Below are 23,421 nucleotides of genomic sequence, written 5' to 3' on the forward strand. Positions count from 1 at the left end.
TTTCTTCCTTTTCAACCGTTTTAATAACTACTGTTCCTTCTGGATCATAGTTCATGATTCTCCACCCTCTTCGTTCATCTCATAAAAACTGAACAGTGTAATTGAAAATCTTTACACTTAACTAACAAATTCTCTAACAAAAATCCTTAACAAAGTGAAATTTTGTAAAATGTAACCCTAGTGCTGGTTAATCAAGCTAGACAAATTTTTTTATACCAATGATTTTAATTAAAGTGAAATACTGACGAATACTTTTTATTGAAACACCCTATTAAAATAAACATGTCCAGACACTTCCCAGAAATGAAATGGCTCTACTTTGATGGCTGGGGAAGTCTATAATCTTTGATATACATAATTCTTTAGAAGAAGATTCAAAGTTAAATGACTATTAAAGTATCTTTCAAATATTCAAATTCTTAATGACTAATATCAGAAATACTCCATGAAAACTTCCTTTATTTCTAAACATTATATAGATTTAAGGTGGACTCCTATCTTCACCAGAACACACTTGCCACATTTGAGCTAAGTGGAACCAGTATTTACTACCTCCTAACTTCATCCTATTGCTTCCAAACTACTGCAACCAAAATCCCAATAACCAGAACACTGGCTGTGTTCCATGGGCATATGAAGTGTTTTATTTAGACCATTCCCAAGGATTCTCCTTCAAAGGTTTTACATGCAGCATTCAAGCTTATTGTAATGAATACAGTCTAGTCTTTAGGAGATCATGTATCGTCAAGGTCTGTAGAGTTTTCATTATCATTTGCAACAAGGGCTTCTCTATTCTCATAAGTCCAGAAGCCATTCAGATCAATCAGAATGGTGGTGACTGTGTCACCTTGATTACTGTTGATTAAATCCTGAAGAGAGATTTTCAAAGGATCCTTTGGTTTTACCATGTCAAAGATTTCATCCTACAAGAGAGGAAAAAATATGATGAAGTCTCATATCCAATTCATTTAATTTCTATCACACAATGACCTAAACTTTAGGGCCAGCACTTGAGCTTACATAAAATTTTTGTTCCAGTGTTTTTTTTCCATTTAACAGGCAATCCTCTCTTATCTACATACACAGAATTTTATTGGAAAATTCCTTAGGTACAGGTATACTGTTAGAGATACTGTGGGTTCAGGTGCAGACCATCACAATAAAGTGGGTATGTAATAAAGCAAGTCATATACATTTTTTGGTTTCCCAGAGCATATAAAAGTTACGTTTATACTATACTATGGTCTATTAAGTGTGCGGTAGCATTATGTCTCATAAAACAGTGTATATACTTTACTTAAAAAACACTTGATAGCTAAAAATGCTAACCATCATCTAAGCCTTCAAGTCATAATCTTTTTGCAAAAGTAACATCACAGATCACTGATCATAGACACCAAATAATAATAATGAAAACATTTTAAATATGATGAGAATTACTGAAACGTGACAGAGACATGAAGCGAGCAAATGCTATTGGAAAAATGATGCCGATAGACTTGCTTGATGTAGGGTTGTCACAAACCTTCAGTTTGTAAAAAATGCAGTAGAACAGGATATGCCTGTGTGTGTCTTATAAGAGTTTAATCTACTCTAAGCCACATAGCTAATTAGTGGCAAAACTATCTAATGCAGTGTTCTTGGAATACATGTTAACTAACTACTTATATTTTTCTCTTGTCTTTTAATCGGTAGAGCCGAGCCTTGATTTAAGTGCAAATTCAGCCCAAAGTAAAAGACTTATGTGCTTTAGAGCCAAGGCAGTGACAAAACTTCATTTCCAATATTGATGTCAACCTTTTTCTCTGGACCTGGAATGGGTAGGGGGAGTCTGGTATTGAAGAATTAAGTCATCCATAATGACACTAAATTGTGCTAAAAATGACTGGAATAGTTGGAAGAACCTCTCCTATACTATGAAATGTACTATAAGAATATTTACAAGGAATTAGTACATTTTCATCTTTTTGTAGTAAAATGGCTCAGAGTTTTTAGTAGCGTTTAAGGAGGAAAATTACATTTTTAAAAGATTAGAACAATTCAGGTAAAATGGTATGTATGAACTTGTAATCTTGTTGCATGTGAAACTTCCCTTTCCAGGTTGGTGGCAGTTTAAAATTACCAGTTCTTAAGTTGCCAGTTACATAGTTGCAAATTTGTCTCACATTTAACCAAAATAGCCCTTTATCTTATTATACTTGGTTAAAACTGGATGGGGTTATTTTATTACATTTTTAACCTGAACTAGTACTGGATACTTAATGTGTTTCGTAGCTGGTAAAACTCCAATTACTAAAATGCTAAGTATAGCATGTGTTTTAAATAGTGGTAGTTTTCATACTGTCAGACCGGTGTCTCCTTAAATAATACCAAAGCAAACAAGCTGTTTAAAGTACCAGACTAAAAAAGTGCCTGAACCTAAACAGTTACCCAAAATTCAGTTTACAGTGGAACAGACTGTCAGAGGGTGCAGGCTGTACTGATTCTCTTAATTTTCAATCAAAGTGAATGAATGCTTCCAATGAGAACAGGAGGCTGATAATGCTAAAATCATAAATTACACAAATCATTAATCCAAGTATGGTCTCAGTTTCTAATGATTTAAATATTAATTCAGAACAAATGATAGCAAATACTTGATTTGGTTTAGTATCTCCTAAGTTGCTTTCAGGAAAAACTTCATTTAATACATGATTATCTGGTGTTATGTAAGTTAAATAAAAAGGTAACCTTGACGTCTTGAAATGAAACAGGATCCTGTCCATGGATTTTCATTAGTTCCTGTATGGCCTGTAGGTAGTAGAAATCAACGTGTAAATAAAAAATAAAATACACAACACCTCCTGTTCTGTTCCACAGCCCCTTTCTAGTTCCATTCCCTGTCCTATCAAGACCAGAGGCCTCATTGTTTTAACCGCTCTTGCCAGTATTCTCAAATTCCTTGACCTTGTGTCATGTCTGTTCAGCAAAACCTAAACACGGGTCAGTGTAACCGTCAGCCTTTCTAGACCTACACCTTAGCTGTGGAAAACTTCAGAAAGGAAGTATCCGAGACCACAGATTACTATTCATTCCATAGGAATGGTCTCCAACCCGACATGTGCCTTTAACATGGCCTGCTCCTCCCATTTTCCAGGAGTGCTGTTCACACCATCACCATTCTTTAAGAGACCCAGTCCATCAACACCCCTCCCACCCTACACTTTTATCTTCTACTTGACAGAAAAAAATGGAGGTAAGCCTCCCTCAAACTCTTCTCTTTTATGAATTTTAACAAAAAATACTGACTGAAGAAACTACTGTGATCCAGCTGGACCAATAAATATTTTAGGTAGGAGTCATTCACTAGAAAATGTGGAGCTTAAAATTCTTGGAAAATAATTAACTAATATAGGTCTAAGTGCCTGCTCTGCAGTGCTGCTGATATCAGAGTGTGCACAGGGCATCTCTTTGAAGTAGCTGAGAATCTGAGTATGCCCTCAGCTACCAGAGCAGCAGACCTGGATGGTATGATCTAGAGAGTACACCACCCAGGTCCAGATTTATCACTGGGATACTGATGTACAAAGGAGCCAAGAACAGCCCAGGACTGCAGGGCCCAGCACCAGTAACTTCTTACTTTAGCCCATATGACCAAGCCTAAATAAACTTTGGTAAAAGAAATGTATGAAATATTTTCAATGTATTAAAAAATAAAATCTAATATTCTTAGATACACTATAAACAAATCTTTGTGAAAAGGGATTGAGTAATTTCCAAAAGATACATTTACTTTGTTTTCCTAAAACTGAATTATCATTTAATAGGTCTGCCTAAAGCAGGGGCATCCCTATGTGATGTGATATTATAGTCTCAGATGAGCCATTGATTTAAGCCCATGTAGCATTCAGTTTTTAAAAAAATGCATCCTAATACTGGGATTGTAATTTATCCTTATAGTATTTGTAGTCATTATTATCTAGAAAATCGTAATGGAAAGCCTTTTGGGGAATTTAACATGAAATTATGAAATACATACTATGAAACTCAGAAATCAGTTATTTTAAAAGTATCAAAAAATTTTAAATGGAAAAGAAAAAGCCTCTGGGAAAATAGTTTATGACAAAGATATGAAAATGTCATTTTTATTGTTTAAAAAAATTTCTTCCTGCTACTGATCTTAACCATATAAAAACCTCATGGTCTTCTAAAAACTATCTACAAAAATGTGGCAATGGAGTGGAATACTACTGTACAAAACTATTCTATTAAGTAGAAAAGTCACCATTCAAATTGAGGAATGATTTATCTTGAAAGGGCAGACACGCCTACATTTGCTTGCACTTGCTACATCTGAATGCCTATCAGATAAAATACATTCAGATTCCACTTCAGAGCTCATCACGCTATTCTCTGAGGCCACCTAAGGTACCGAATTTCAGTAAATCTGTTTCACACTGAAATGCAGCACACAATTCTAGCCAATTTTAAATTTGTGTTTTTTACAGCATAGCGATTAAAAGAATCTACAACTACCAAGGTCTACAAAACCTCTGTGAAAAAGGAGTTACCTTTTCTGAACTGTTTAATTAAAGCTTCAGTAGGATTTTACATACTAGTTTTTGATCACCAAGAGCACAGAATTTCTCAGGCATGTTTGTATCTCTACTGGGTAATAAATAGCTCCTGACATATATTTACACACACTTTTTTAGTACTCTTCGACTAGTCAAATCAGCATTGATTTAGCTCATTTATATTTTTAAAAATAGAAAAAACAAAATCAAAACCAGACCTGATACCCTTCTGAAATCTCTTATATAAACATCATAAGTTAGATAAAATTGTCACTGAGTAGTTAATTTAAACCAAATTGTATAACATATCTTAAGGAACAAAGACACCATATACACAAATGAGACTTACCCTAAAGAAATAATTAAGGGAAAAGACATTCAGATATCCTTTGTTCTCAATATCAAGCAATTTGAAAATATATTGTAGAGCTGCAGGTTCTTTTCGATTTTCTAATGCAAGAACAAAATCGAGGTAGGTCTTATAGTCCTATTGAAAAGAAAATGATGTTCATTAGAGGTCTTATTTGGAATTAACTTTTCAAGTGAGTATCTAATGATTTTAAGCTGTTATGTAATCAAAGGTGGAAAATTTTTAAAAATATGAAATGAGAAATCTACCTGTATACTTAACGTTGGTTTCTAGGAATTATACGTAGCAGTTAATTTGTACAGGAAAGTTGTGGGGGCACAGCTCATGTTCTTATGAGAGATTTGCTGTGTTAAACCAGAATTTTCTTTCATTACAATTTTGAAATGGACAAGACAGCATACGTTGCTAGTAAATTTATATTAACATTTCAGTGTGGTCATTTTGAAATACTGTCTTAAAATTTTAATTCAGATGATTTCCAGTAAGTCTTTTCAACAGTGTCAGATATTCTACAGTGAACAGATGCCGTTCTCATCCAAAAAAAGTACAAATGAAGGCTAAAAAGACATGAAGAGAACAGAAAGCTTTCTCTACAAAAAGGGGATAAGTCACAGAAAACTTTTCTTTGCATGGTTAAAAGTAGTAAAGTACTTGGGAGATTCTCACTTGCAAAAGAAAATTTATAATCTTGGAGAGGACTTTTTTAAGGATTCTTTTCTGTTTAAATTGCAGTGTGAAGAACTAGACATGCAGCCTTATCATGGTCTAAACTCCACACACAGCTGTAGCTTCTGATTTTCTTTATTCACAGGTCATTAGTATACTCCAAGCACCTCACTATTAACCATGGACAGCTGTGGGAGTCACTAAGCAGAGTATCTGCACCTTTTTTCCCTTTTCCTTTGCACTTGGCTAACAATGTTATTTAGAAAACTGCTATTAATGCTAAGTGATAAAACCTAAAAACCCTGATTCTCTTCTGACAATATGACCATCTCTTAACTTTTCCAAACTAGTGATGCTTATCAGATCCTTAACACATTTTTAATTGCAAGAATGGTGATTAAAAATGCTATTTAGAATTTTTTTCTCAAATATTTTACATTGTTATAATAAAAGGACCAGTGCATACTAGTAAGTCTTTAGCTACTAAAATGTAGCTGCTTAGAGTAATATAACCTGATTCTTAGATTTAAATGATGGCATATGTGGTAATAGATCTGACCTGGTAACTTAATGAACAAATCACATATATGAAAACAGTCAATAGGATTTGTCCATTTTTCAGATTTTTTTTCAACTAGTCCACACTCCTCTACAATAGGTGCATAGATGCACTGACAATGAAGTAAACCAAATACTAAACTTTTCTATTTGCCCTGAGTCTATAAGGGAAGTAATGTTTTTGAACAAATTTACCTTAAGATCAAAGGCTCTGAATCTCAAATAACTTGATCAGTTTATACTTTTTAAGATACTGTTACACAGATATGAAAATAATGCTGTATCACATCAAGAAAAAGCTTTTGTGATTAAAAAATGGGCAGAGGACCTGAATAGGCATTTTTACAAAGAAGACATCAGATGGCCAAGAGACACATGAAAAGATGCTCAACATCACTAATCATCAGGGAAATGCAAATCGAAACCACAATGAGGTATCACCTTACACCTGTCAGAATGGCTATCATCGAAAAGACAACAAATAAATACTGGAGTGGGTGTGGAGAAAAGGGAACCCTTGTGCACTGTTGGTAGGAATGTAAATTGGTGCAGCCACTATGAAAACACTGTGGAGGTTTCTAAAAATAGAACTACCATATAAGCAGCAATTCCATTCATGGGTATTTACCTAAAGAAAATGAAAACATTAATTTGAAAAGATATATGCATCCCAATGTTCATAGTAGCATTATTTACAGTAGCCAAGATAGGGAAGCAACCTTAGTGTCTATACAGATGAATGGATAAAGATGATATGATGTGTGTATACACACACACACTGGACTACTACTCAGCCATAAAAAAGAATGAAATCTTGCCATATGCAACAACACAGATGGATCTGGAGGGTATTATGCTTCGTGAAATAAGTCAGAGGAAAAGAAATACTGTATGTTTTCACTTAAATGTGGAATCTAAAAAACAAAACAAATTAACAAATGTAACAAAACAGAAACACGACTCACAGATACAGAGAACAAACTAATGGTTACCAAGGGGCAGAGGGGTGTGCGGAGGGGCAAAATAGGTGAAGGGGATTAAGAGGTTCAAACTGCCAGTTAAAAAATAAGTCAAAGAGTTGTACAGCACAGGGAATATAGTCAATATATTACAATATCTTCAGTGTGTAATCTATAAAAATACTGACTCACCATGTTGTATACATGAAACTAATGTAACATTGTAAGTCGACTATAGTTTAATTTTAAAAAGTCTTTTGGAAATTGTGGGAGCCTAAATTTTTACAACTTAGAGATTTAAATTACCATTTCTCCATCATAAGTGAGACACTCCTGGAAAACACGGTCTAAAAAGACATTGGTCATGGTTGCTGTTCCATAGCGGGAGAGTTCTTCTTTACTGAGCATGCCGTTGTGATCCTTATCAAGATTCAAATACTGGCCTTGGGAAGAAAGATGATAAGAAAACACTTAAGAACAAAATAAAATTCTAATTAAAAGACAAAAGAATAAACACTAACAAAAGTTATTTTGTTGGTCACCATTTTGATTTTTAAACTGATTATGTTACATTTAGGGCAGACATCTGCTATCCCTGCAGGCTCTATCAGAACCGTTAAACCAGAACTAGTCAAGGAAAACTCATCATGAAGGCCATGCCTTTGGACTATTTCACTTACATTATTATTCGATTTTAGTTTGTAACCTTTTAGAACTTTCCTAGGATTCTAAATTAAATGGAGGTGGGGGTCAACCAACATAAAGCAGTGAAATGCTGACACCTGAAAGCAGAGGTCAGGGTTGCCAAAACGAGTCAGAAGATGACCCAATGGAACAATGTAACAGACTAATGAAATTCAAGAAAAGAGCAAGCCCAGCCCTAGAACACCTCCTTCTGAGGACCCTGAGAGTAGCATTTTATCACAATGCAAGATCATAGGTGATGTTCACAATGACGTTCCTGAGTCAACAAGAAAGGATCAAACAACAGTGTATGTTCTATTAAAGTGTTAGAAATGTACTAACTTAAATAAGAGTTACAAAAATACAAAATGTTGGTATTTAAGCAAGTAAAATTTAGTCATCTAGAATAGAAACTCTTAAGGTAAATTACAGTACTTTGATCTTAAGGTAAATTAGCCTATGTAGAAAACTGTCCTTTGAACACCACTTAAAGAAACATTAACTGAGGAATGGATAATTCAAATTTTGGCATTAAGATAGGAACATACCATATACCCTCAGGGCAGAAGGAGCAGAAAACCAATTTGTTTCTTGACTCTCCTTGGATAGTTCCTCATCCCTTAACTAAATGAACACAGAGACATAATTAGAAGATAGCAACTGTCAAGTGACATAATTAAGTAGTTTAAAACATATTTACCTCCAGTAAATCATCCAGGAAGCTGCATGCTAAAATATCTTGAATTTTTATCTTCCCTTTAAAAAACATTAACACAATTTCATTTTAAAAACAAGAGCAACTCAATTTTATAAAGGTATTATTTTACAAGAGCAATCACACAATTAATATTTTAAAGCTTCCTAGGTCTTCTCCAAGTCCTTACTATGTACTGCTATGAAAGGGAACTGTGCAGGGAATATTTAATAATCTCATACAGGTATGTCTACCTATACACACCCAACTATATACATCCAGTTGGTACACTGATACAGATTCCAAAAGAAGTTGTGTTAACTTTTTTGTGGATATGGATATGAGACTGTTAGCAGTCCAAGAGACCGTCTCCATATTTCTTTGGAGGTTCAGGAATAAAAAGCAATACAGAGGTGTGGTTAAGAGCAGATAGAGACTTAAATCACTCCTAGACAGGCAATCCATCTGAGTCTCAGTTGCTTCACACATAAAATGTGTATAATAATAATATCTTTCTTATAGTGTTATGAGAAAGAAATGAAAGAATCTATGTAAAATGCTTAGCATAGTACTTAGTGCATAATAAACAGTCAAAACAGTTAGCTATTATTATTTTGTAAATTTGAAAGGGAAAAGATGTGTATATGCCTGTAATGGAGGTGTTTACAAAAGACTGTCAGCTCCCTGTACTGTGATGGACTCATAGCTGGATTTTCAAAGATAGAAGAAGAATCAAGGACTTTGATTTGGGCATTCTGTCCTTTCCTCTGTCCCAGTTACACGTATTTAATTAAGCCCAGCACATTAGAATAGTTGATAAAGTGTACTGTTAATGAGGCCATATTTACCAATCTGATCCTCATATAGGATAGCTAACTTGAGAAAGAGAAAAATACATCATAGCTAAACAGTTCTATCTCCCAATTCAGATTTTTCATCAAAAAGAACAATTCTCCAGCATATAACCTATCTGGGATAGCAAAATTATATCAGAATACTTGGCTTCAAAGAACTGGCAAGACTCAGAGATCACCTGGTTCATAGTTCATTTTAGAGATGAGAAACTGTAAAAGGTTAGGTGACATGCCCACTGTCACAACTGATGATGGCTGATGCAAATAAATCAAAAGGTCTTTATATATTAACAGCAATGACATGTTAGGAAAATAAAGAAATGACATTTTAAAGACTTTAGTTCCTGAGATTTAGAAGTAATGATATTCTCCTTAATATAAGTTAGATAAGATTTTCCTTTACCTGTTCTTAGAGGGTCTAAAAAGAAGAAGAACTTCCTAACTGCTGTACAAACGTAGAAGGAATAAAAAGATTTTTCCAGTCCATCTAACTGTGGCAAAGTAGGGATAAGTTCCAGTATGTAGTTTTCTAAATCCTGAAAGAACAAAAAACCAAAATAAAACTTTAAAGTCGTAAATGTCTGATTTCTTTTTTTTTGAGTTTAAATGTATTTTATTTTTAGAAAACCTATACAAGTAAATGTCTGATCTTATTTCTTCATTAGATACTGGAATATAATTTCAGCCCTAAAAATTATTCAGCATTAATACTATATTAATGATGAAATAAATGCGTAACTATATTAGTGGTGAAACTTTTAAATTTATTTTTACTAATTTACTTTTTATTTTCATCTTAACATAGTTTTGAATACGTAACACATTCTACATAGCTCCAAATTCAAATGAAACAAAAAAGTATTCATTGAAAAATTTCCCTCTCACCTATTTCCTCTAACCAGAGGTAACCTATATTATCAGCTTCTGATGTACCTTTTCTAAAGATAACTGATGCACGTATATGCCAATACGCATATGTGTATATTTCTCTTCCTCTTTTTACATAGGATGTAGCAGTGTACCATGCAGATTTTTCTGTATCTTCTTTTTATCACTCAACAATATACTTTGCAGTGATTCCACTTTAACTATCAAAGAGTTTCTACTTTAAAAAAAAAGCTATGTATTATTTCATTGTATGGATGTACCATAATCTATTTAACCAGTCTTCTGATAGACATTTAGGTTGTTTCTAATCTTTTGCAACACTAAAAAAATACAATAGGAGCTAAGCTCATTTTTCATTCATAGATATTATGGGAAAATACAGGATATAATTTCTGTAAGTGGAGTTGCTGGGTCAAAGCATATGCACGTTTATAATTTCGATAAGACGTTGGCAAATTTCCCACTTCCCCATAAAGGCCACATTCGTTTTACACTCCCACCAGCAATGTGAAGGCTCTATTAACAGTTCCCAAATTGTGCACCAGGAGTGCTACCCTAAACTCACAGGTGCAGCAGGATATAAATTTTTAAGAGAAACAGCGACATCTGTTGGATACTGCACAACATGTCACAATGAGCTCAAGGTAGTTCACATTTTCAACATCAGATTGAAATTATATTCCTTTTGATGACATTAATCTTTGCAAAGCTAGGTTTTGGGTGGTTGCTGTGATAAAGCTAGTATTACATGACATGAGTGTGGAAGAGGCACCGAGGATGACTGTGTCCAACCTAATCCTCAGGGTTGAGTAGCTGTACAGTGCCCCATGGGTACACACATTCCATTAGTGACTGTCATTTAAGAATAAAGTAAAAATTAGATTTTCTTTTAACTTATGTGTATTATTTTTGTAAATGGTTAATAGGCTAATAAGTTTAATGAATACTTTCATTAAATTGTTTAGAACTAACTGTAAGGGCACCTCAGTGAACTGGAAACATCTGGGAAACCATGGCCTATTTCACATTCCTTCATTAAAAGCATTATCAAACTTTTTAATCTTTGTCAATCTCGTAGGCGAAAAATGATATTTTAGTGTAGATCTATTTGGCATTTCTCTTATATAAAGTGAAGTTAACATTTTTTTCTTGTGATTAAGAAGCATTTGATAGGGAAGGATATAGCTCAAGTGGTAGTGTGCATGCTTAGCATACACAAGGTCCTGAGTTCAATCCCCAGTACCTCCTCTAAAAATAAATAAATAAATAAACCTAATTACCTCCCCCAATGGAAAAAAAAAGCAGCATTTATATTTTGCAAACTACTTATATCCTTTGCCCAGTTTTAACTGGGTTAGCAGCCATCTTCTTGATTTCTAGGAGCTTTTCATACATTAGGGTAATTAGCCATTTGTCTGTGACTGAGTTTCAGACATTTTCTTAGTTTGTTGTTTTCTTTAAGTTTGCTTATGATGGTCTTTGCTCTATAGATTTTTTAAAATTTAGCTGAATTTATTATTTTTTAGACTTCTTAGAAAGGCTTTCCCTACTCCAAGATCATATATTTAAAAGTTTCGTTACTATTGTTAAGGATAGTGTTTCTATTTCATCTGAGACACTTTATAATTTAAGTTGTAGAACAGATGGCATCTCAAACATAGTGTGTCCAAAACTAGACTCCTATCATCCACAACCCTGGTCCTCACCCATTTTTCCCTATTCCATCACTTATTCAAAGTAAAAATTTTAAACTCACCTTTGGTTCCTACGTTTTCTTCACCAAGGCCCCTAACCCTTGCTCAACATCTAACTTGGCAGCAAATTTTTGTGGTTGTTTTTTGGGGGTATGTGTCCAAAATATATACTGAATTAATCCACTACTGGTTTCTTCTACAGCCATCACCCTGGTCTGATCCATAATCATCTTGAGAGACGATCTGCCTTCTGTTTCGAGAACAGGTCTTTAACTATGCCTTGGGGACACTGAATTTGCTGTTCCCTCTGTACTAAATCTTCATAAGGTCAGCTTCCTTCTCATCTTTCATAGCTAAAACTCAATCACTATCTCAAAGTACCCCTTCCATCTTACCTAGAACAGTTCCCCAACCCCAGTCATACTGTTTCCTATTATCCTATTTTCTCTTCAGAACTTGTCACTATTTGAAATCATCTTGCTTACAATTTAGTGTCTTCCTCCTCACTCTGCTAGAAAAAAAGCACCCTAAGAGTAAGGCTTAGCACAGTACCTGGCACAAATTGTTTGGTACATGCTTATTTAATAAGATTTAGTAAGTGAATGAAAGTTTTTGCCTGTTCTACTCAAGTTACAGACACTGGCTCTGGAAATCACTGTCTTTTTAAACAAGGGAGATACAAGGTCTACAAGACAAAGTGCCAAGGTGAGGATAAATACCTCTTTTCTTTGAGAGAAATATATTCTTTCATTGAAAGAAGGGAAAACGACTCCCTTTTAAACACAACTAGAGAGATACACTGCTGCTTTTCTCTCTCTTCCCCCATCCCTCTTTCAATTTTTGTTTCCATTTGTGGAACGAGGCAAGAAAAGATAAGTGTGTTTTGAAAACCAGCAAGAACTCTCAGAGCTGTAGAAGGACTCCAGTATCTGACCTGAATTGTATCAACAGGTGGCTACTAGATCTTCCTTGCTAGGGAGAGAGGGACAGAAGCAAGAACCTTTTATTGGCAAGTTTATCTGAACCTTAAAGGACAAGAATTGTACTGTGATCCTAGATAGTTTTTCAAGTGTAAATGTTTAGGATGAGCTAACAGATTCTATCTATAGAAATCTGGATAAAACAGTGCAACAAATTATAACAGGAACGATAAACCATAACAAGGAACCTGGATTTCTTTAAATCTTAAATTTGAATATTTATTGAAATGACTAATTAACCTGATTTGTATTTATGCCTATTTGTATTTATCCCTTCTCCTTTCCTTCACAACCCTAAAAAGGATTCCATATATTTGGGGAAAAAGCCTGAGCTGAAAAGAAGCACATTCATACTATTTAGATACCCACACTTATAAGAAGAATAACGATTTGGATCATGAAGCTGTAATGTAATTCTGTTGATAACCTGGCCTAACTACATTAGTCCCTAATGGGAAATACATAGTTCTTGGTAACTGACCTTACAACCCAAACCTACAGGTGAGAATATAGTCACATTATTTTTCTTATATTTCCTAAAAAAGGGAAAATTTCTGGTCCCTACATTTTAAAACAGTCATACGTTAATAACACTCATGAATAACCAGAAGTTTTTCACTGTTTTAAAGGTTGGATCAATACATGTATTGATCAAGATACATTTAAAAAGCTTTTTAGTAACATATTTGTAAAAACAAACAAACAAAACAGAGAAACAAAAACAAAGTAAGAATTATCTGTAATCTCAACACCCAGTGATAACTACTGTTTAACATTCTGGTGTCTAGTGTAGTTATTAAAGTAGGTCAAGACTTACAGATTCCCGAAGATACCCTTGTCCGGCAACATCATACAAACTGAGTCCTATTCTTGTTTGATGAAGCCAAACTGACAATAAACAGGAAAATGCAATATAATTATTAAGATCTATCTGGTAGCATATATATGCATTAAAGGAGATAAAGAGCTAGATTAAGGGGCAAGCTAATTTAATAACTCTATAAACATATTTTTTCTCACACATATTACTTATTCATTAACCCCAAAATTGTTCAAAACGAAACAAACATACCACAGAATTAAATGCAGATATCAACGATTCTACCAAGCCTAAAGCGAGAACAAAGTGGACGCCCTTAGGAATACTGGTGTTCCAACAGGAGGAGTGTAATGTTAGGCCTTCAATGAAGTAGCTTTTATTCTACGGAGGTTAATTACTACAACCAGGTATTAGTTACAGATGGTACACACAGGACTTCATAGGTCATAATGGAACTTAAAGGAATCGGAACAACTCCAAGTTGTTAAATAAAAACTCCTTGAATATGATGCAACAGTTGTAAGTTTGGAACTATCCTCTCAGGCAACTCAACCTGTAATATACTGGTGAAATAAAATTACCAGTGGATTGAAGTTATTTCCAGTAACCATACATTAAACCTCTTGGTTCAGCTTTTGATATACCTAGTTAGGTAGTATCTTCAGGATATATGACGTTTTTGTTTTGCTCTGTTTTGTTTAATAGTGAACCCAAATGTATAGTAGAAAATCTCAGCTCTAGTAATTTCCAGGAGAGAATCATAATAATAGGAAAATAAACCTTGGTCAAAAGACAAGAAATTCTGTTATTCAAACTTACTAAAACAGCTGTTTGACATGGAAGGGATACTATAAAAGCATGGACCAAAAATCTACTTTATTCCCAGATAGGAGTTTAAGAACAATGAAAATGAAATCACCTTTTCTCATGACGTAATTAAAGAACTGCATTATGGAAATTCTTCCATAGGAATCTGTATGAAGGAGTTTAGCAAAGACTTTTGCTGTAAAAAATTGCCTAAGAAAAGAAATAAAGATTCAATCATCTGCTAATATAATATAAAAATGACTCCTATATGATTTAGCAAACAACAGAATAAATTCAAAACAAATAAATCAAAGGGGTGAAAAAAATCAAAGTGAGAACTAGAGGTTAAAACTTAAAATTTTAAGTCACACGTCTTTCTATTCTGTTGTCTTAAGGATGAAGGCCTTTGAAAAGTAGGAAGGAGAGCTCAGATTTGTGTAAGAAGAAATAGCTCTAGGCATGTGGGGACATTATTGCACTTATAGACAATCAGCTGTGGGGTTAAGGTAGTTCGCCTCAAGCTCATATTATCACTTGTCTTCCTTGCATTTAAGAATAATTATTTCCCCCATCTCTACTTAAATTTTACTCTTTACAGAGATATACATACACAGTCCTGTAACAATAATACCATAACTATCAAGAAAAGAAAATATAGGTTACCCATTACCATACTTCCAAAGTTAACATTTTGGTGTAACCTTTCACCTCTCCTCTGTGTATATGGATTTATTTTTAAAGTTACTATGTAGTTAGTATTCCATAATTTATTTACCCAGTTTCATGTTAATGAATATTTTGTTTGTTCTTTTGCTTTTGTTTGTCATGCTATTGTTTTTTTTTGTTTTGTTTTTTGCTTTTATAAATAATGAATTCCTTGTATATTTTGGTACATTTATGTTATTATTTGCTCAGGATAAATTTCTAGAAGTAGAAAAAAAGAATGAAGGTCTATAATGTTGTAAATAAAGTATCATATTTCTTTTAATAACTTTCAATAACTTCATACCAATGTAAGTTTCTCAACTGTAAGTAATTTTATTAAACTTTATTAGTTCAATAAAAAGTTGACTCAAATTGTCATATCATTGACTTAAATTTTCATTAGTTATTTGAAGCATTTAAAATGCTTAACATAACATACTCCTTTGTTAATTATATTATTCTTACTTGCACTTTGGTCCAGCCTTTTCACCAACCTTCAAAAAATTTTCGTAATTAATCATTGCTTCCTCTCCAATCATGGGTGGCGTCTGATGCTTGTCCAGCAAAAACCATAAGTTCTTAGGAGAATTGCAGAAATGAAGATGTCATAATTAACAGAACAAAATTTTAAAACATAGTTAAATGTGTTATTTCTATTAAAATTGATTACTAGTAGAGAGCTAATATTAAGAAGAACCTCATCCTCATTATCCTTTTGATTACTACTAATAAAAACAGCTAGCATTCACTGACTGCCTACTAAGTTCTAAAATTTTTCATATACAGTTCCTCTTCAATGCATATAACTATATGATGTACATACTGTTATCCCTACTTTACAGATGAGAACTGAAGCACAGAATGTTAAGTCCATCATAGAGCAGGGTTACGATTTGAACCCTTACAGTTTGACCCTACAGTAGTGGTTCTCAACTTTGGCCTCACATTAAAATCACCTATGGACTTTAAAAAACAAAACAAAACTATCCTTGAGAGAGCCACACAAGCTCTGTAGCTGATTCTGGTGGGAACCATGGCTTCAGAGCCCCAGCTTTCACCGCTCTGCAGTACTGGCTCCACTGAGGCACCCTGAGATCCCGTAGGACGTGAGTACCAATCATAAATGGCTAACATACAAAGCAACTGTTCATTCCACTCTTACCTGTAACTCTTCATTATCTAACAGTTCTCTGCTTTTCCTTTGCAGGAAGACGGCTCTGGATTCCTCTCTTAATTTCTGTAGTAAGACTTCATCTTCAGCTGGCAGCTAAAAATACACTGTAGAGTTAATTTCTACACTTAAATTCTAGACTACTGGATTCTGTAAAATGTATTTGGCCTCATAAAAAACTATATATGCTACTGCCTCAAAATTACTTTTTCTTTCTCAATTTTGCTTAACATCAAGTCATCATTTATTTAAAAAGTTCATTTACAAAGAGATCCGCAGAGAATTCAGTGATCAGCTAAGGGCCAGATTTCTGCCTGGAAAAAGCTAACTGTCTAGCCCAAATTTCTTTCTCTTTTTCTTTTTTTTCTTTTAGATCCATAGACGTTTACTTAAAAATGAACACCACATTTAGTATGTACTCATGATATACCAGGCATCAACACGCACACGTTCTAATTTAATCCTAACAGCCCTGTGAGATGGATTTCATTAGGCTCAATTTAGAGAGGAGGAAATCAAAAGATGGATGACTTGATCAAGAACACATGTACAGTTAGTCAGTCCCAGACCCAAGATTTACATCTTCAGAGTCCAAGACTGTTTTAATTTTTTATTAGTTGTTTGGTTTGGTTCCCCATTCCCCTCCGTCCCCTCAATTTCACATCAAATGTTAATGAGTTGCCCAAGGTCATGCAACTAGAGTAATCAAATTTGCCAGGCAGGGAAGTGGTGACCAAAGATGACAGGTGGTTTCTCTGAAGCGGTGGAGTAGAAGGACAGGAAGAATAAACAAGGGAAAGAATGTCCCACAAATCCACAGCTGCAGACCAGAAACCATCTGGGATCTGGAAGAGGTCAGAGAACAAGAGACAGAAATGGGGGAAAAGGGGATTCCCTCAGAACCACAAGGGGATGGCTGGGACTGGAAGGACAAGGAAGTTGAGTCATGGGCTCAGGAATGGGGTTACGTCAACATCTGAGGGCCATTTCTGGGTTAGTAAGATACGATTTCATAATCCTGGTTACATGAGATAGTGAATATAAAGTGCTCTGAAGTATGCAGACACTCCGTAAATGTGAATTCCCCTCCCGCCCCCACCCCAGACTATAAAAAATTCTCAGCTGTCTAGCTGCCTCTGGTTAAAAAAGTGTGAAATGCTAAAAAGCAGGAAAAGCATATATGATGTGATCCCATTTTTGTTACACACACATACACATACATACATACAGAAATACGTAGAAGGATTCATATAAAGTATTTATTTACACCTCTGGGCAATGTTATTATGGGCAAATATCAGCTTTAGCTGCTTTTTCTTTTTTCCATGACAGATGTGGATTAGTTATATAATTTTTAAAATGCTGGGATACAAAGTATTACAAAAAAGTTTCCAATAAAGTGGTTCACATGAAAAAAGCTTGTACTTGAAGTAAGTTTAAATTATCTTGATAATTCACTTATATTAATACTTAATTCCTTAATGCAAGCGAAATAAAATGTTTACTCTCTTTGCAAATATTGTTATAATTAATTGAGTTTAGAAGGTAACAGGTTTAAGAGACATTCAGCTAAAACTCCAAAGTTAACTTTTCTATAGTGGTTACATTTTACATAATAGTAAACAGGTCCTATTCTTTTTAGTAGTCTTCAATTTCAGCTGTAAATAGCTTTCTTAAAGTCTTACTGTTTTTATCTATGACATTCTTTACGGTTTTGGCACTAGAAAACATTCAACTAAGTACAATTCAAAGTTTTCCACTCTCAATCTACTTTTCAGTTTAGCCTTGAGCAAAACATTTTACACCTTATGAGTAAAAGTCAGAGTTAAAAACTGTGATCAGCTAAGTAAACCTTAGTCTTATAGAAAGCCTGACAACATAATCCAATAGAATGCCTACTATTAACATTCGTAGTGAAAATAGGGAAGGAAGAAAAAGCCTATCACTTAAAAAAAGTGGCAAGTAAAAACTGTGTTCTTATACCAATTTATATGAAAAACTAAGACCTAACCAGGTTGAAAATAGGAAGATCAACTAGAATGAAAAAATAAATATACAAAATTTTAAATATAATCGATTTATTTATAAAATATAAGACTTTTAACTCTTTTTAAAATTACATTTCATTTATAAACTCTGCAAGATATATACTTAGATACCACTTACCCTGTAATAAAATCGGGGAATCGTCTTATAGAATTCATTTGTGTTTTTTCTACCTCCTTTCCATTCTGAGTAATATTTGGTAAATAAATCCATTTCTTCATCTTTTAATTCTTGTTCACTTTTTTTTTCTGGTAACAAAACAGAGTAAGGTGGAGGAAGCACTTTTAAAATCAGACAATACTTTTTTCAAGACATCAATATACTATATACTGCAATCTAATTACAGCACAAAAAAGGCCTTCACGATTGTGTTTCGACACTAAGCATCTTTATTAACTTTCTTGACACACCAAGAATCACTATTTTCCACTGAAATAGATAGCCTCCTCTACTTCTTCAACCACTTCTCAGAGGTTCCCTCCACTTCTTTTTATCACCATCCTTGTCTCTTCCTCAAGTCACTGCCTCTCTTACAGACCTGACACGTCCAAAGTATTTCATGAGCACTGACTCTGTACAGAGCACTGTGCTGGACATTGGGTAGAGTAGTGAGAAAACAGGCACAGCCCTTGACCTCAGGAAAATTCAGCTTTGTAACCACTGTTCCTCTACCTAATGCAAATCCTTCCATCTGATGCTCACCCCTCAGGGTGCTATGACCCAGCCTGCCTGCTGCTGGCAGGTCGCTGACTCATTTAGTCTTTCCTCCACACTCGTCTGTGGACCATGACGACTGGTGCACAGCACTCTGTACCTCAATGTCCAGCAATCCCCAAAGAATAAACATTTATGCGGGTGACTGTGTACCCTCAACTCTGAAGGCTGTCACCTCTCCTCCTCTCTTACTCAGCAAGGCCACAGATCTTATCTGCTCCTCGTCTGAAATCTTAAACTCTAATATACTCTGAAAAATTTTCTCTCCTCCTGGTTATTCAAAACCTCACTGCACTGCAGCCTCACTGAGATCTCTAATTCTTTGATCTGTTTTCTCAAAAATTTTTCCTCCTCTTGGTCTCACTTCCTTCTCAACATGCCTGAAGTTGTCCCCCTAATATCCTCTTCTGCCTGGATTTTCTGCCACATCTGCCTTGCTAATTTTTAACCTTGGACCAATTTTATTATCTGTTTACTATGGCTCAATGCTGTTGGAGAAAGCTGCAAAATTTTGAAATATTTGGCCCCACAAGTTTATTTCATGGTTACTAATTAATAAGTCAGCCTCTCAAAAACACCAGTACACATTTTATCTGCCCATGATACCCTCTTGCTTATTCCTCTCAGTGACTGACTGCCCCAAACCTTCACTATAGTTCTCAAGCCCCCTCCATGTTCATCCTCAAGTGAGATGAGAATTCCTCCCAGTTCACCGAAAACTGAGTCTACTGTGTGTGGATGTCCACAAACATTTGAGTGGAGAGGGAGAACAGGAAGGTATCACACCTGCATCTTACTTTCTTCCTGCCAGTGTAAGGGGAAGAGGTAGCTCTTATCCCAGGCTTACCCTCATCCTCCCATCTCCTCCCCCAAACTTCTTCCTTTTACCTATGGCCACACATAATTCCTTCTTTCTCAGGCACCTTTTCAAATGAAAAGCTTGTGTTGGCTCTCTTTCTTACCTCTCATGACCCTTTATGCAATCCTGACCCTACTCTTACCGCTCCAAAGAGACCACCCGGGCAACATGGGACCTAACTGCTTAGTTTAATGGACACACCTGTCCTTGATTTCTTTTTTAAATTTGATACTGTTGATGAGTCTAACCTTTCTGTGGCTTTTATGAGACCACACTGTCGATTCTCCTGTTTCCTGGCTATTTCTTCTTTTTTGTTTATCTTCTTCCTCTATCATTTCAACTTTTACAGTTTAATTTCTAAGTCCCAAACCTATGGCACTAACCCAGACATTGCTCTTGAACCCTAAACTCATACAATCAAAACAAAATATTTTCATCCTCATGCTCCAACATACCTAAAATAATCCCCCATCCCTCATCTTACTACTCTTCTTCTAATTCCATATTTTGATTTCAGTAAATGGAAGCACTATCACCCAGTCACCTGAGCCCAAATCCTAAGAATCACTTTCATTATATCATCCAACTGTTCTAGGGATATACAAGTCTATGTGAGTGGATTTGTGTGTACACACGTACGGCTCTTGACAGAGTGTCAGGGAAAGTCTCGCTGAGATAAAACTGAGCAGAAAAAAAACAAAACAAAACAAAAACACAACTGAAGGTGAGGAAGCTGGCTATCCAGATATCCGAGGGAAACGCATTCCAGGCAAAAGAAACAGCCAGCGCCCAGGCACTAAAAAGAGAGCGTGCCTGGTGTGTGCAGGGAAGAGGGAGGCGGCCAGTGCAGTTGCAACAGAATGAGCCAGAGAGGATAGCAGGAGATGAGGGAAGGCAGGTAATGGGAGGTCAGGCCACGAGGTCACTGGAAAGCCCTTGGCTTTTATTCTGGTGAGGGAAAGAGCCCCCAGAAGCAAATGGGAAGCTAATGCCGTAATCCAGGTGACAGATGGTGGTGGCTTGGGCCAGGGTGGCTGCAACGGAGGCTATCAGGAATAAATTCATCCTGGATATATTTTCTTTTTGGTCCCAGGATTTGCTGACACACTGGACGTGGGTTATTGGAGAAAAGAGCAGTCAAAGATATCTCCAAAGGTTCTGACCTGAGTAGATGGGGTTGCCAGTAACTAAGATGGAGAAAACTGTAAGTGAGCAAATCAGGAAGGAGAGCAGGAGTTCAATTTGGACAAGATCAAGGTATCTTATTAGAGCCAAGTAACCATGTCAAGTAGGCAATTAGACATATGAATCTGGCATTTGGGAAGAGGTCCAGGCTTGAGATATTTAGGAGATATTAACAAATACACAGCATTGAAAGCTGTAAGACTGGATAATTTCACCAGGAAGGCAAGTGTAGACAGAGAATAGAAGCTGACAAGGGACTGGGCCTTGGGCACTCCAATGTTAAGTTCTTGGAGAGAAGAGGAAGAAAAAGCAAAGACTGAGAAGGGGTGACTGGTGAGGGAGGAGGACAACTAAGAGTGTGTCTCCCAGAGACCAAGAGAACAAAGTATGTGTAAAAGGAGAGAGTGAACCGTTGTGTCCCTGGCAGGGACTGCTAGCAGGTCAAGTAAAGTGAGGAAAACTGAGCTCTGGAACAACATGGAGATTTCTGATGATCGTGACAAGCAGGAATCAGAGACAAGCACAGATTCAACTGATAACTCTTTTAACAAGTGTTGCTAAAAGAACAGAGAAATGAGGGACAGCTACAGGGCGAAGTTAAAGTTTCTCTAAGGTGGGAGAAATACCACCATGTTCATATGCTGATGGGAATGACTGAGAAAATCTGATGATGCAGGAGACGGGGGATGACTGCAGGACTATATCCTTGAGGAGGCAAAAATGGCATCTAGCACAAAGGATGGGATCTAGCACACTGATGAAAAAAAACAGCCTTCAATAGAAGTTGTACAACCTATATGACTGACATTATTTTCTCATCTCTCCCAACACTAAAGTGTAAGTTCTATAAGGACAAGAATTTCTGTGTGTTTGCTGCTACAGCCTAACTTATGCACATAACAGACATGCAATGGAGTGGGTTTAAGATGAAGAGGAAGAGAAAGCACAAGTAACAGGTAACTTTTTCGAGAAGTTTTCTAATAAGGGGTACAGAGAAATGTAGCAAAAGCTGGAGGGGGAGGTAAAATCAAATGACTTTTTTTTAAGATGGGGTAAATCACAGCATGTTTGTCAAAGCTGATGGAAATGATCTAGTAGAGAAGGAAAATTTGATGATGTATGAGAGAGGATAAGGTCAGAGTGAAGTCAGTGAATACAAGAAAGGAACACGATCTAGTGCAGGAGTGGAGGGACTGTCTCAAATAAGCGCGGTAAGGAGTTCATTTTAACAGTGAAGGTAGAGTGTCATCTATCGGGCGAAAGGGGCTGACAGAAATAATAAATGGGCAGGTGAGGTTCTTCTTTGCTTCTACGTTCTTAAATATACATACTAGTTCATCAGCTGAAGGTAAGAAGCAGGTAGGACATGAAGGTTTGGGAGATGAGAAAGAATTGCCTTGGAGTGCAGGAGAGTGAATGTCTAGGGAAACACGGAAGAAATGTAGATGAATGACTGAAACACCTACTTTAGGTATTAATGGACATTGAATTAAAAGTGAGACAATTCACCACGGTTCCGTTTTTCTCCAGCCGCTATCAGCTGCCCCGGATGCCGGTGTGGAATAAGAACGATAGTTTTAATCAGACTGATTAACAAGCAAGCGTGAAGCAGAGAGAAAGAGACAAGGAAAAATGAATTATTAAGTCTAAAGGGGATAAGGACGGAAGTGAAAAGTGTGACATTGATCCTACCAAAAGTGGTAGGATCAATGGATTCCGGTAGGATCGAAGAGTTGTTGACGCCAGGATTCTCAATTACCCCTCGCAAATCTAGGTCAGTACCATACAAGTGAGTGGCTACAGTAGCTTTTCATTCCCGCAAATCTCTTCCCAGGGAAGTGTGAGTCAAACCCCTCTGGATCCTTAAACCACTTCCCAGTCCCCCTCCTTTGTCAGGAGAGGTTTTACCGAAGCGGAAAGCGCTGCTCGCAAGGGCTGCTCCTCCCCATCCTCCCCCACCTCCTGGAGGTTGGGGCCAGGCTGTCTCTGCGGGCCGCCCCTCCCAAACTCACTGTTTGGACCGGTGTTAGGCGTCGCTAACCGCCGGCGAAGAATTTCTTTCCAGTCCATGGCTGACTCCGGCGCAGCAGTTCCCGCATTTGCTGTTTACTAACCGCTCCACCCCCGCCAGCTGAGGCGTCAACGCCGCCCTGCCCCGTGAAGGCCGCTCAATCGCCATCTTGGACACGGGCGGAAGTCGACGAACCCGAC

At 36.1% G+C, this 23,421-nt stretch overlaps 1 protein-coding gene across 2 annotated transcripts; it reads right to left on the reverse strand.

Moving 5' to 3' along the window:
• Nucleotides 1-617: 617 nt before the first annotated feature.
• PPP2R3C (protein phosphatase 2 regulatory subunit B''gamma) lies at nucleotides 618-23,415 on the reverse strand. 2 transcript variants are annotated; one of them, XM_006186380.3, is made up of 13 exons: nucleotides 23,223-23,415; nucleotides 18,573-18,700; nucleotides 16,398-16,502; nucleotides 15,701-15,813; nucleotides 14,643-14,740; nucleotides 13,721-13,791; nucleotides 9,745-9,877; nucleotides 8,494-8,549; nucleotides 8,342-8,417; nucleotides 7,416-7,552; nucleotides 4,906-5,043; nucleotides 2,731-2,790; nucleotides 618-923 (listed from the first exon to the last, which is right to left on the reverse strand). In XM_006186380.3, the coding sequence occupies exons 1-13, from the start codon at nucleotides 23,278-23,280 to the stop codon at nucleotides 735-737; spliced, it is 1,362 nt and encodes a 453-aa protein (XP_006186442.1). In that variant the 5' UTR covers nucleotides 23,281-23,415; the 3' UTR covers nucleotides 618-734. The 2 variants fall into 2 exon arrangements, with proteins under 2 accessions (XP_006186442.1, XP_032337760.1); XM_032481869.1 differs by having other exon boundaries at nucleotides 23,219-23,333.
• Between the last annotated feature and the right edge of the window lie 6 nt (nucleotides 23,416-23,421).

The sequence above is a fragment of the Camelus ferus genome, chromosome 6 (genome assembly GCF_009834535.1).
Source record: "Camelus ferus isolate YT-003-E chromosome 6, BCGSAC_Cfer_1.0, whole genome shotgun sequence".
Taxonomy (NCBI): Eukaryota; Metazoa; Chordata; class Mammalia; order Artiodactyla; family Camelidae; genus Camelus; species Camelus ferus.

Bases quoted from the DNA above. Each gene is read 5' to 3' on its own strand.
- PPP2R3C (XM_006186380.3), bottom strand. From the start codon at position 23,280: ATGGACTGGAAAGAAATTCTTCGCCGGCGGTTAGCGACGCCTAACACC. The intron at 16,503-18,572 runs GTAAGTGGTATC...GTGTATTTTTAG, and splicing joins TTCCCCGATTTTATTACAGG to CTGCCAGCTGAAGATGAAGT. The intron at 15,814-16,397 runs GTAAGAGTGGAA...AATTCTCCTAAG, and splicing joins TAGATAATGAAGAGTTACAG to AACTTATGGTTTTTGCTGGA.